Source organism: Neolamprologus multifasciatus, chromosome 11, assembly GCF_963576455.1.
Source record: "Neolamprologus multifasciatus chromosome 11, fNeoMul1.2, whole genome shotgun sequence".
Taxonomy (NCBI): domain Eukaryota; kingdom Metazoa; phylum Chordata; class Actinopteri; order Cichliformes; family Cichlidae; genus Neolamprologus; species Neolamprologus multifasciatus.
This window is the reverse complement of record NC_140449.1, coordinates 962,901-977,457: the sequence shown is the minus strand read 5'-3', so window position 1 is coordinate 977,457 and position 14,557 is coordinate 962,901. Positions and strand designations below refer to the sequence as shown.

Here is a 14,557-nt window from a genome sequence, read left to right as displayed (position 1 = left end):
TGACAAACAAACTCATTCCAAAGCAGTGCAGCTTTCCAAAAGTAGTTAAGAAAACGTATGATACATAAGAATCATAAAGACAGCAACTTTTAACCCAACTCTTTATTTATAAACTATAAATAATAGAATGAAAATGACGTGCTATTTATGTAGGCTTGGCAATTTAAAGAAAAGCTGCATTAGTTATGTATTGTTTTTGTATTGTAATTGTTTTTCATCCTTCACACAACCCCATATCACGTAGATGCAGATCCTTTTGTCCCCAGTACTCAGATGCATCCCAGTATGAGTTAAAATCTTCTCTTTTTCCTTTCTATTGAGAATCACCTTTGTGTCACATTACACTTTGTGTTCTTCAAGATGAATCCCTCTAACTGGTTAAGTTCTGGTCTGGTGTCACCAGTCATATTGATGTGGGTATCAGAGATGCAGTCTCCACACGGTGTCTTATTTTGGAAATTGACTGAGTGCTGTGTGCATTCCTGGTCTGATTTCCTGGCTAGCTAATCTGCTCCATGCAGGTTGTCACAGCAACCTCAAAGACTCTAAGCAAAGCAGCACTTGTGGGATTGCTTCTTAAATGAGCTGAGGCATGTCATGTGGAGTCCAGATCACTGCTTTAAGTGGCTATGCTCAGTTTGCCTTGCAGTTTGTCATTGTGGCTCATATACATGAATTAATGTTTACCATAGTAACAGAATGGTAGCCCTGCTTGTAACGTGTATTATTTCATGTGTCACACAACTCCCACTCAAATAACCTGAAGGGGGGTAAATGTAGCATGTTAACATGCATAGAAGAATCAGCATGTTGGCTCAGGGAGTTGGAATGACTTTATTACTGATTGGCTGCACTCCAAATCTTAGGCCATGGTCCTCAGCAGGGAAAGGGTGGAGTGCCCACTTCAGGTCAGGGATGAGTTCCTGCCCACAGTGGAGGAGTTCAAGTACCTCTGTGTCTTGTTCATGAGTGACAGGAGAACGGAGCAGGAGATCGACAGATGGACTGGTGCTGCAGTGGCAGTGATGCGGTTGCTGGACCAGTCCGTCGTGGTGAAGAGAGAGCTGAGTGTAAAAGTGAAACTCTCAATTTACTGGTCGACCTACGTCCCTACTCTCACCTATGGTCACAAGCTGTGGGTAGTGACTGAAAGAACAAGATCATCGATACAAGCGGCGAAAATGGGCTTCATCCAAAGGTGTCTCTCCCTTAGAAAACGGGTGAGGAGTTCAGCCAGAGTAGAGCCGCTGCTCCTCCACGTTGAAATGAGTCAGTTGAGTTGGTTCGGGCATCTGACAAGGGGACCTCCTGGATGAGGTGTTCCGGGAATGTCCCACTGGGTTAAGGCCCTGGGGCCGACCCAGGAAATGCTGGCCCGCCTGGTAACACTTTGGTGTTCCCCCGGACAAGCTGGAGGAGGTGACTGGGGAGAGGGAGGCTGCGCTGAGTTGAGTTGTTTTAAGTTGTGTTCCAGTACATACTGTGAACTGCACTGAACTGGTTATCCACTGAATGAGTGCAGTCACATGATCAAATCCAGTTTCACAGCCATAAGTGAACACTTGGACCCCACCAGGTCAGTCTGCTGACAGCAAACAGATATTGACTGTGATCGCTGGTGCTGCTAATTTCATCTCTGAAGGGAAAGGAAATCATTTACACTTTTTTCACTGCAATTTGTCTCCTTCAATCCATAAAGTTTGACTCATAACACAGTCATGGTGAGATGACACACAGCTGTAGAGGAATCGAGGTGTGCGTGCATGTGTGTGTGTATATTTGACTCTTTCGACTGAATCAAGCGCTCTCCACAGTGCCCTCCCTCATTCAGGGCCTCACCCTAAAGGAAACTGATTTGCAAGTAATTAAAAACGTGTGTGTCTGGATGTTGGCCAACTTCATGTTCTATTCATGCAGATTAATACATATTTGCCATCGCCTGAGGGGGCTGAAAGGCATCTGTCTGTGCCGTTAAACATTTATGAGCATGCAGGACACACACAGTGAGAGAAAGAGAGACAGAGACATTCTGACAGTGCTCTGCCTGCTCCTCCTCATATCAGCACACATCTTAATGGAGCACATTAAATCAGAATGGCCAAACAGGGAATTTCAGAGTGACAATGGCATTCATCATATCTCTGTTTTAGAGGAAAAATCTCCCCTCAGATCCTCCTTAGCTGCTAGATATCATCAGTGTGATACAGGTTACTTTTTTGTGTGCTAAATTGTGTGTTTTAATGCTGTGGCCCCTTTTGGATAAACTTCATGTGTATATGGATAGTTTGGTAACTAATTCTTGGACATCAGACCCTTGACAGATGGTGACAGTGACTCTTATTTCCATTGCACTGTGGTCTAATGATGGAGGACGTGTATCTACACCTGCCTGCTATTTGTTCTCCCCATATGTCTGATGAATGCCAAGGCACAGTGTCCAAAAGAGATCCACACAGACTTGCAGTGCAGGAGTACTTCAGGCAGGCAAAACATTGCCCAAACGTGTGTGTCCTGTACGACATAGCCTTGTCAACACATGTCGTCTGCAGTGGCCAGTCCAGGCTTCTTTTGTGTAACGACCCTGTAATGTAAAATCCTAACCTGCATCAGTCATACTTTGTTCCTATTGGTAGCTGCTTCAACTCACCTTACAGTTGAGATAAAAAACAAAAAAACAAATTGAGACCTGGGGAGATCTTCACAAAAGATTATTTTGCCTGTCACCTTTGTGAACCTGGCTTATGAAACTTGGACCCTGGAACTTTCCAGGGAGGATTGTTTTTCAGTTGGTTGTCCAACTTGGTGTGCTGCAATATCCTGAAGATGCTTGGACGTCAGTAGTTTATGTGTTTTGTGCAATCGTATCCCAGGATGTCAGTTAATGTTGTTTTGTCAGATGTTGCCTGTATCTCCCTATATCAGACAAAATGATGGCCCTGTTTGGTGCCTTCAAGAGCCTTCCAACTTTAGGTACAAAACTTGGTTAGATCTGGGGAATGGTTGTTGTTTCAGTAAAATCTGCTCCTTCACAATAGTAGCAGTAATAGCAGTTTTGTCTCTATACATTTCTTTTTCCTTTAAGCACCATTAAAATAAGGAAAAGCCAACCGAGCCAGAGAATGGATGGCTTTGTTCAAGAAACATCAGGTGTGCTGTTATTTTTAATAAAAAGAAGAGAGGAAGTGAGTGCTCTGTTTACACCTTCATTATACTCCTACCTAGAGGCCTAGTAGTGATTTTATCTGTTCTCAACAACCTACAGTGCTGCTCATATTACACATACAAATATATAGATAAATGAAAGAACACTGTCAGCTGTTTCAGTATTAATTAATAACATGTTTTGTTCTTGCTGTGAGTTGAAGGGAAACAAAGGTTAGGAGGTAAAGTAGAGGATCAGACCTTGCTCTCTTCTACATAAAGTCCACGTTGCTAGTTGGAGAAGTTCATTTGTCATAGTGAACTCAAGGTGGATGGACCCAGGCACAAGAGTTTGAGCTTTACATGAATAATGAGTTACATGAATAACAGGTAGGCAAACTCTTGAGTGGGCAAGAAGGTTAATTAATGACCAAGTGCAGTCCAGTATTGAGTAGCAAGTCCACAAAAAGTCACACTGGAAAATTCCTGAAGACAGAGACGGCAATTTAGTCATGAAGTGAACATAAAACTAGAGAGTGAAGCTTAACATTACAACTGCAACTTAACAATCTGGCGAAGGTAGATGGAAGAAACCACTGTAATGAAAGATGACAATCGGGATCCTGATCACTGTCACTCCTTCTAGCAACCGAACCAAATACTTTCCTAGGGGCTAGGCTAGAGGTTACAGGAATCTATCTAACAGCAGGCAGAACAGCAGGTTCTTTCAGACATTTCACATTAATCCCTAATTGTTAATCAATTAATGATAGAAAAACCTTTGCTCTGCTCCAGAATCAATTAGAGCCTGCAGGGCTTGCATGTTTTGACCAAAACAAACGGTTGCTAGTAACTGTAAACTTGGTGGGGGATTTGCCTTAGCTCTGCCTGTCAGTACAGCTACAGTTTCTGATGGGTGTGCTCTTTTTTGTTTGACTGGTCAAGTTGCAACAAAGTGAACGGTCTTTACCACTACTGCTCCCTGGAGAAGGGAAAATTTCTTGGGGACCAAGCATCCTGCAAAGGAGGTGGTGAAGGCTTCAGTAGAAGTTGTGGTTGGAGGTTGAGGTGAAGTATTGTCAGCAGTTGGAGTTTGCAGAAAAGCTCTGATTTGGGCAATGGGCCTTTGGAGCGTCCTGAAATATATTCTTTTTGCATTGGATATAGTTCTTGTTTATGTCAGCTGAGCATTATTCCCTGGTTAGTGCTAGCATTTTGAACTGTTGTTGTGTCTGCAGAACCTCAGCCTCTCAGAACCTGTCTGTGAAGGTTCTCAGTCATCCAGGTTATTGTAGTCTAAGGAGCTTGGAAAGAAAAGTGTCTGGACTTCTTTAAGTGGCTTGAAAAGCAGCAGTAATACAAAGGATAACTATTCTGACAGGTAATCGCTGTTGCAACTCTATGAACTCTTAAGTATTAGAAATAGACAGAATTTTAGAAATTACTTTAAAAGCTAAAGGTTATAGTAACCACCTTAACACTGTGTAGAAATGTAACAAGGTTCACTGCTGATTCTAACAGCGCCCGTCTCGATCCTAGCTCATTTTCCCGTGTCTTGATGTCATTTTGTATTATGTTTCATGTTTAAGTCCTTTTTGGTAGTCTTAAGTTGATTCTCTAGTGTCTAGGTTGTTCCTGTTTAGATTTTGATTATTTAGGATTCCCCCTTGTCTCTTTGCCCTCTGTGTCGTCCTCTGTGTGGCTGTGATTATCTTTATTGTGAGTTCTTGTGTCTCCCTTGTGTTTCATTTGGTGTTCCCCTGCCTGTCATGATATCAATGCCCAGTCATGTCTCTGTCTATCTGCAACTCTGTGTGTTCCCATTACTTCCTGTTTTACTTTGGTAGTCTCCTGTCTGTGTGCACCTTGTTTTGCTTTGTTTCTCTTATTTTGAAGGTACCCTGTCTCATGTGAACCCTGTGTATTTAAGCCTTTTTCTTTTCTTCTGTCCAGCGTTGCGATCTTCCTCATACCTGTCTGTGTGTTCTGTCTGCCAAGCCTTTTTTGTATCTTCAAGTTTAGTAGAGTTTTTCCTAGTGTTCAGCATTAAAGCTGCTTTTTGAGTTACTTTTCACATCCTGGACTCTGCATCTGGGTCCTCCATTCCTGCCTGCCGCACAGTTTATGACAGAAAACCAAACCTTTCTCTAAATCACACGGCGTCAAAATTCTACATACATGCAAACCTTGTCACCACAGTATGCTTGACTGACCTAACTCTTGGAATGTAGGCTTCCCAGTATGAGGTGGGGCTGTGTTAGCATCATTATGGCATACATTTTGCATCTGTTTTTATTTGTCATTTTTTTAAGATTGGAGATGTTCAGCTCCAAGCTGTGTTTCTTCCTACACACTATCTGCCTTGGCAGCTCTTCAAAACTGAAGCTTTGCACAGAGGATTGTAGGATTTGAAGATCACTCGACATTAGATGAGCCCAACAACACCTGGCATTACAAGTGAAAAACACTGCTGCTAAGAAGAAAACTTGTATCTCAGAACAAGGGTTAACAGTAATTCAGCTCTTTATAAGTAACCACTACTGTCTGTGTGTCTCCAGGTGGCTGGAGTGTGTGGGGCCAATGGGCACAGTGCAGCAGCGAGTGTGGTGGAGGGATCCAAACCCGGATTCGGACCTGTCGGTCACCTCCGGAGGAGTCGTACCTGTGTGAGGGCATAGTGGAGGAGGGTCGGCCCTGCAACTCGCAGTCCTGCACTGGTGAGCTTCTTATTCTTCGTGTTCATTTTTCTATGCCTGTCAGTGAGGGTGCTTTAAGCTCTGCGGGTAAATACAAGTATGTGGTGTGTCCAAACTGTGCTTTTACAACTACTTTTTCTTTACCTTTCCTTTCTTAACATCTTGTTCATGTGCTTATGTATCCATTCTCTGTAAGTCAGAGTTGTGACTTAAAGAGTGCATGTTGGAAAGGGGACTTTGATCGATGAAAAATAAGAATGACATGGTCATGTTTTTAGGCAGTATGTCAACATGACCACAAATGACTAAAGGGACATGAAAACAACATCAGAGTTCTGTTTTATTGAAGCCATTTACCAATAAGTGCTTTCGCTGCAATGTTTCACTGGTTAGAGCTTTCTTTATTTGTACAGAGCTGGCGGTGCATGACTGACAGATAGCTAAAAAATCAGATTACACTCATTACTGTTGATGTTATTGCATGTCTTTTCTATTTGGTTATGCCATCACAAGGAACATTATACAACAGCTGACAATATAAAGAGACTACTGCGCACACACACAGCACACTAACACAGACAGCACAACACAAGTCCCAAGTTTGGCTGATGCTGTTCTGGGTGACCAATCACGTCACGGTTGTGTCCCAAATATAAGGCATTAATGAAGGAGCTCTGGTTGCTAACCCCCGCCCCTCCTTCCCCCGGCCTTGCCTCACCCCCCTTTAGGCAAAGGTCGCCATCTCTCTCGCAGCCAATCGCTTCGCTCGGTGGACAGCCGCAAGCGTGATGACGTAGACAAGCCCCGCAGCGGACAGCAGAGTTCTCAGACAGGTAAGACAACGGGACGCAGAGGGAACCCATGCATCAGTCACTGCGGCAGCTTGGGTGATAGCAGCATATCACACAAAAAACATGACACCCACGATAGAGAGAGTTGCATTCACTTACAGCACATCTATCAAAATCTCCCACAGTAGTGCCTCGTCCGCAATGGACTAATTCCAACATGGACCCTGCCTGAACATGGTAAAATTGTATTCTTGTGAAATTATGGCAGGACATGGTCCCCTGTCTGTAAAACAACACATCAAATGAAGTCTTCCTTCTAAGTGATACTCCACCCAAAAGTTCAACAAATGTGGATCTTATTCATGCTTTATTTGTGAGGAAGACAAATTTCATTTCTGTCCTTAACCCTTTCATGCACGAATTATGACAACCTCAATCAGGATTTTTTTCTTAAGTATTTTTATTCCTCTTTAGGCATGAAAAAAATATTTTTAAAACATGTACTTTTCAAAAAGTTTTGTACATGTCCACTTAGGTCGACAACATACGTTTTGACTTATGAATTTGACAAACGAATGAACAATATACGCTGTGTGTTGTGTTTATGTGCAAGTATACCATCAACACTGACACAAATACAACAAAACAGCCTTTGAATAGCTGTCCACTGTAGTGACCACTATGCGTGAAAGGGTTAAAATATAGAGCTGGAGGGTAGCCTAGCTGAGCAGTGTTGGATAGAGTTCCACGCAAAAATAGCAGGTTGCATTACAAGATTATTGACATTTAAAAGCCCGTCTGTTATATTATGGTTTACATTTTCCTCCTGGTGTAATGACTTTATTTCATTGGATAGTCAGTTTTCATTTCTTCCTCCCACATAATGGGGCAACAGCGAACAAGGAAACACTGTAACATATTTATTTACTATATATTAAAAAATAATATATTTAATTGGTTGCTTATTTGAACAATGCGTAATCCTACTTTGTCATAGTTATACACCCACCACTGTAGCATAGCTTATAAAATTAGAAGTCAGTGGCAAACACACAGTATTTAATTACTATGGTGGAAGTATTTCCCCACGAATTCCAAACATACACGGTGACATTAATATGATATTGTAACCACAAACCTTCAGAAAGTTCCTGCATTCCTGGAAGCTGCTCTGGAACATAACAAATGTTTAGATTTAACTGGATCTCAACTCTCACTGCTAACCTGGGCTAATCACCTCCAGAGTCCACCTGTGGCTGGGGTTGTTGAACCCTGACCCAGCTGTCACAGGGCAAAAGACATGGCACACCCTGGACCACAGCTATTGGTCTTTGGAAAACAAGACAACATACAAAGCCACTGAGATCTGTTGAAGATATGGGGGTAAAATTTACAGCAAAGATAGGTTTTGAGTGGAGTATTACTTTTATTTGCTAATTGATTCCCCACTTCCTGTTTACTTCTTTCCCTGCTTCCCACCTGAGACTGCCCACTTTTCCCTTATTGGTAAAGTGACCCACTGAAGAGGCAGTCGTGGGCAGTGAAAAGATTGCTGACATATCCAGAGTCATGGGCATTAATTTCCACTGGAAGTCGATGCCAAGGATATGACATCAGAAACTCAGCGAAGGAAAAGACCAGCAGCAGACCAAAAGCTGGGGCCCATTTCAGGGGCTGCCACCACTGAAGGACAACATTTGGGAACTTGTGTAGAGCGTTAGAAATTTAACTTGGACAGGAAAATTTCACTTTCTTGTCTGTATTCTGTAGTGGATTTGAAGACTGACTAGGCACCATTATCCTTGTCTGCTAAAGAACAGACATTTATCAACACCTTTGGAACAGATTCATATACTAGTCAGGAAAAATTACGCCTTTAATGGAGGCAGCCCTTAAATGCAGCACAGCGAGAATGTACCCTTTATCAGAGCACAACCCTTCCTCTTTTGGCCACAGAGGCTAGATCCTGCATGATAATTAGTTATGGTCCTCTCCTTTCCTTTCGCTCCTCTTTTTTCCCCTATCCTCCTTTACCCATCCCTTCCTCCTCAGTAGACTCAGCTTCAGGTGAGGAGTGGTCATCGTGGAGTGTGTGTTCTGCCACATGTGGGGAGGGCTGGCAGAGTCGCACTCGTTTCTGTGTGTCCTCCTCCTACAGCACCCAGTGTAGTGGGCCACTGAGAGAGCAGAGACCTTGCAACAACTCTGCTGTTTGTCCAGGTAAGCTCCCACCCCCCACCCCAAAATCCCTCCTGCTGCCTCCCTGTGCTCACCCAGCCCTCTCCAGGACCCTGCCTCACCCTTACGAGACCCACATGATTCAGCGCCACAGTTGCAGCAAGTCTGTGGCCTATGGGACAACGTACACCCTCACCTCACAAGCATGACTGGGTTTGCGGTTTTAGAGACTTTAGGATATTCTCACACTCTCATACAAGCAGAGCAGACATACTGGGAGACTCCTCAACTTTGAAAGTACAGTGACCACATTGAATTAGCACAGATTATCCCAGATAACTGCCCACGGTTCACTGTGGCAGTGAAGGCATTGTGTTGTCTTGGTGTTTGTCTGTCTATAAATCATACGCTAGCTGCTCTGATTGCAGTGCACGGTGCGTGGGACGAATGGTCACCATGGAGTCTGTGTTCATCCACCTGTGGCCGAGGTTACAGGTCTCGAACACGAACCTGCACCCCTCCGCAGTTTGGGGGAGATCCATGTGAAGGGCCAGAGAAACAGACCAAATTCTGCAATATAGCGGTCTGTCCGGGTAAGGACCTCAGATTTGATTTGATTTCTGAAGATTTTCATGGTAATGTTAATTAGGGCTGCACGATTTTGCATAAAATGAGAATCACGATTTTTTGGCTTAGAATTGAGATCACGATTCTCTCACGATTTTCTTTTCCAATATAAATATTTATTGCACTTATTAACTGCACATCAACTTCGTAACAGTTGAGACTGAACATAAAAACAATAAATAAACATAAAAACAACAAATGTCTCACGTTTTGTCGTTGCCGCAAAATGTTGTACTGCTTGAAATTGCGTCTCCACCGTTGCTCGACACTGCGTGTATAGAGCAGGTAGTGCAACAATAGAAAAATAGTTGTGGGACGGCACTGTGTAGCGTTTGTCTAGGGTGTTGATCATTTTCCTAAATCCCTCGTTTTGCACAGTGTTGATGGAGCCATATCTTTGGTCAGGTGATAAGTAACAGCCTCCGTAATTTCTATGTGCCTGTGGGAGTTCGACGTGTATAGGGAAGCGCTGTATAAGGTTCCCGTTATTGATGTTTGGGTGGTTGACCGGGACGGATTTTCTCCTGTCACGTGACGTGCTCTCCGTTGTTTTTTCCCTGCTAATTTTAGCATCACACGGCACAGCTTCTGTATCACGTGGTATAAGGCTCCGCCCTTGTCATTTTTTGAGCAGGAAGAGTGAGCGCTTGTTTTCATGCAGATTACGTCCTGGATCAAAATGCGGTACAATCGTCATCGTCTTTTTTTTTCTTTTTTTTTTAATCGTTGTCATTTGGAAATGAGATCGCACATAAGTATGAATCGAGATCGCGATTTTCTAATGTTTAATCATGCAGCTCTAATGTTAATAATGATTTAGTCCACTTATTAGATTATTTAACATCATGCCAAACCCCCACCCACTCGCACTTATGTACAGGTGGGGCATAAAACATACAAATTTAACAATCACTCCCACCTCACACAGCAGTAAGCAAAGTGTGGGGAGGTGAAGAATAAGAAGAATTCAGGTTATCTTTATTCCTTAAGCAAAAAATGTAGTTGCTGTATCTGCATCTTTGTGAGTGTGAACATGACATTATCTTACATGTGCACAAAGGTCTGACTGTTTCAAAAGTCTGCGACTATGAACGCTACTGGGCATGCCCTGGAAACACAAAACTAGTTTACCTAAAACATACTGAACCTGTAGTTTGTCTATTCAAGCAGCTATAAGATGCTCCAGTAGAAAAAATCATGTTAATGTGAAAAGTCTGCTCAAGAATTGGAACAGTACAACTCTATTTATAAAATGTGTTTGTTGTATTTTGAGTGTTATAGTATTTCAAACAGATAGCGTTCTCCTTTGCTCTGTTTACTTGTTGCTGTGGTGATCTTGGCCTCTCTCAGTGGATGGCGTCTGGAATGAGTGGTCCAGCTGGAGCTCCTGCTCTGCCTCCTGTTCTAATGGGACCATGCAGAGAACCAGGGAGTGTAATGGCCCCTCATATGGGGGTGCTGAGTGCAGAGGCGAGTGGCTGGAGACTGTCGACTGCTTCCTTGGAGAGTGTCCAGGTAAGAGAGCCAGATGCTAAGTTGAAGAAAGATAGTTACTTAACTCCACATTTACTACAAATTACACAGACCTTCAGATTACTAGCATTGCATTTTTTAGTATTTCGTAATGACCTAAATTCAGAATATTTGATTTCCTTTTCTCACTTCTTTCATAAAATTTCGGGGGTTTTTTTATTGGAGAGCTTATTTTCAACTCCATGTTTTTATTATGAGGCTATACTAGGTTGTCATTGTGACAGAGGAACAACAGCATGAGTGAAAGTAAAGATTGACAAGACAGCAGTGTGACCTGCTGTGATGTACAGTTTGGAGATGGTAGAACTAACAAAAATACATGAGGATAAGCTGGAAGTGGCAGAGCTGAAGATACCCAGATTTGTATTGGGAGTGATCCAGATGCACAGGGTTAGAGTGAGGACATCAGAGATACAGCTCAGGTTAAGTGCTTTTGAGACATAATTGGTGAAGCAAGGCTGAGATTGTTTGGACATGTGGAGAGAAGGGAATATAAAATATGTTGAATATGGAGCTCCCAGGCAAGAGGAAGACCACTGAGAAGATTCATGGATGTAGTGAGAGAGGACCTGCAGAGGGATCAGTGGGACAGATGAGGATGCTAGGGACAGGGCGAGATGGAGATGGTAAATGGCCTGCATTTGTATAGTGCTTTTCTAGTCCCTAAGGACCCCAAAGCGCTTCACACTACATTCAGTCATTCACCCATTCACACACACATTGGTGATGGCAGCTACATTGTAGCCACAGCTGCCCTGGGGCGCACTGACCACCACCAGTAGGCAAACATGGGGTTAGTATCTTGCCCAAGGATATTTGGCATGCAGCCAGGAGGCAGCCTGGGATCGAACCACCGACCTTCTGATTAGTGGCTGACCTGCTCTGCCACCTGAGCTACAGCCACCCCATAGAGATGGACAATCCACCATGGTGATCTCTTTTTCAGCCAACTGTGCTAAATGAGATTTCATAAATATAAAAACATAAAACATACATGGTCCGCATAATGGTTAAATTCACTTCATTGATAGCAAACGTGTAAATTTTACATGTTCCTGTTGTATTTCATTATTATTATTCACTCATTCTCTTAGTGGATGGCAAGTGGCAGACCTGGTCCTTGTGGTCGGGTTGTTCTAAAACCTGCGGAGGGGGGAGTCAGCAGAGAAACCGGATTTGTTATGGGCCCTTTTTTGGAGGACAACCTTGTCCTGGAGAGCGGGAAGAGGTCCGCAGCTGTAACAAAAAGAGATGCCCAGGTCAGTGGGTGGGCGCAGTTTGCTCCACTACATCAAAGACTGAAAAGTGCACTACTTAGTCTATCTCCTGGTTATGTGATTAATACAGTTGCATGACACACTTTGATGTTTCTCTGGTAACAGAACCACATGAAATATGTGGAGAAGACAACTACTCTAATGTTGTGTGGAAGATGACTCCAGCTGGAGATACAGCAGCAGTACGCTGTCCTCCCAATGCCATGGGTGAGCTCTTCCTGCGTGTAGAAAGATTACATTTGCATGTCCTGTAAAAGCATCATGTAACAAGGGCTCACCAAATAATTGAAGGTAATCCTCATGTGTTTCCCCATACAGGGCTTATCCTTCGCCGCTGCACCCTGGATGACGAGGGCATTGCCTACTGGGAGAATCCCACTTATATGAAGTGCATTTCTAATGACTATCGCAGTATACAGACTTTAGTGAGTCTAAATAACTTGCAAAAAGTGCATATGAAGATATTGCAATGTTTTAGCTGTGTCTGGGTAAAAATGTATGTCACATGGCATACATGTTAATTTTTTTTTCATTAAGTTTAAGTTACATTGAACTGTTATTATGCTGTGTTATCACTTTTGAAAAAAAGACATGGATACTGCTGCTGTGTTGACCACTAACTGTGAAAACTAACAGAAGCCACTTTCTCTGCTAGACTCGGGAGCATCTGTCCAAAGCGCAGCGTGGCCTTGTGGGAGATGGAGTATCAGAAGTAATGACAAAGCTGAGGGAAATATCCAGTGATGGAACCAGCTATAGTGGTGATTTGCTGGCCATTGTAGATGTGCTGAAGAACATGACAGAGATCTTCAGGAGGACATATTACAGCCCCAGCAATGAGGACACGAGGGTGAGCTGGTACACGGTTTTACCACTGTGCTGCAGCGTGTAATACAGTGTGAAAGTGTCTTCTTCCCTTACAGGTAATCTCTTAAGATCCAAAAGGTCACCGGGTTAGAGCTAGGATTTTTGTCTTGTTGTCTAACTCTTTTGTGCCTCCTTCTCTCACACCAACCTGTCACGGCTCCTCCCTGAGCCTGGCTCTGCTGGAGGTTTCTTCCTGTTAAATAGGAGTTTTTCCTTCCCATTGTCGCCAAAGTGCTGCTCATAAAGGGTCATATGACTTTTGTGTTTTTCTCTCTATGTATTGTAAGGGTCTACCTTACAATATAAAGCGCCTTGAGATGACTGTTGTTGTGATTTGGCGCTGTATAAATAAAATCGAATTGAATTGAATATTCCTTTTATAGAGTTTTTGCCCTTTTAGAATACCCAAATAAAAAAGTATTAAACAGAAAAAAAAACCTACAATGGCTACATATAATGCGAAACACTGGTTGGAAACTGTGGATTGAGCAGGTTGGTAATTACAAACAACCTCTTGGCTGGAGGATAGCCATGTCCCTGCAAAATGACTTGGGCAACTAAGGCAACCTTGTTTTCATGCAGAAGTATAAACAGAATAGAACCAGCAAAGTTAAGTCCACTAATCCAAAGAGACGTGGTTGCTTTCAGACTTGCATGCAGACTGACTGCAATACACTGGCAATCTGTCTATCTTTCTAAGTTAGACAGCAGTTATTTGCACACCATTTGAGTTACACCATGATGTTTTTTGGACACGGGTTTCCTCCGACCCTGTGCAATCTCCCTGCGATTAAAATTTGTTGCCCAGTGGTTGATTGTGTTGATGATGGCTGCAACTACTTGAAAACTTGAAAAAATAAATCTGAGCAATCACCGGCTAACGAGTCACTGGCTAACGAGTCATAATAAAAAAATTCCAGTCCTAACCTAGACCCTGGACAGGTCGCTGGTGACCTGGTAGAGGTGAAAGACACAGGATGACAAATTTATACATGTTGATATTCAGTTGATGCCTTCTGCTCTCCAGCTGGGAAAGGCTGTGTTCCCCTACCCATCTAACAATGTAAATTGACTGTTTCCTATATAGAACCTATGTTTTATACTACAAATGTATTGAATAAGAGGAATAAAAAAGATGGATGAATGGATATTCTATTTCAACGTGCAATCTAGGCTACAAAGTTCAGTTCAGTTCATTTTTATTTCAAACATATACATTCACCAACATTTCATAAAATCTTTCCATGCAGTTGTTTGAAAAGGAGTAGGCAGAAGTATATACTTATTTAGCCCTACCCCCTCAGGTTTACATCCTCATCATCTAAATTTGAACAACAAAAACGTATACAACGCCTTTAACTTTGAACATAACATTACAAAAAATATTTTCTCATATTCAACTAAAACTATATTTAGATTTGAATAGAATAGAATAGAATAGAATTCA

At 42.6% G+C, this 14,557-nt stretch overlaps 1 protein-coding gene across 15 annotated transcripts in view; it reads left to right on the top strand.

Moving 5' to 3' along the window:
- The window catches only part of adgrb1a (adhesion G protein-coupled receptor B1a), a 192,402-nt gene that overhangs the window by 88,353 nt on the left and 89,492 nt on the right, over window positions 1–14,557 (top strand). For 5 of the 15 annotated variants that reach the window (XM_085176674.1, XM_085176679.1, XM_085176672.1 and 2 more), the window contains exons 3-11: window positions 5,700–5,858; window positions 6,566–6,670; window positions 8,681–8,848; window positions 9,220–9,399; window positions 10,784–10,948; window positions 12,061–12,225; window positions 12,349–12,450; window positions 12,562–12,668; window positions 12,899–13,093. In XM_085176674.1, the coding sequence (XP_085032800.1) occupies window positions 5,700–5,858; window positions 6,566–6,670; window positions 8,681–8,848; window positions 9,220–9,399; window positions 10,784–10,948; window positions 12,061–12,225; window positions 12,349–12,450; window positions 12,562–12,668; window positions 12,899–13,093 (1,346 nt within the window). The remainder of the gene's footprint in view (window positions 1–5,699; window positions 5,859–6,565; window positions 6,671–8,680; window positions 8,849–9,219; window positions 9,400–10,783; window positions 10,949–12,060; window positions 12,226–12,348; window positions 12,451–12,561; window positions 12,669–12,898; window positions 13,094–14,557) is intronic. The other 10 variants (XM_085176673.1, XM_085176681.1, XM_085176676.1 and 7 more) reach the window with 6 other exon arrangements.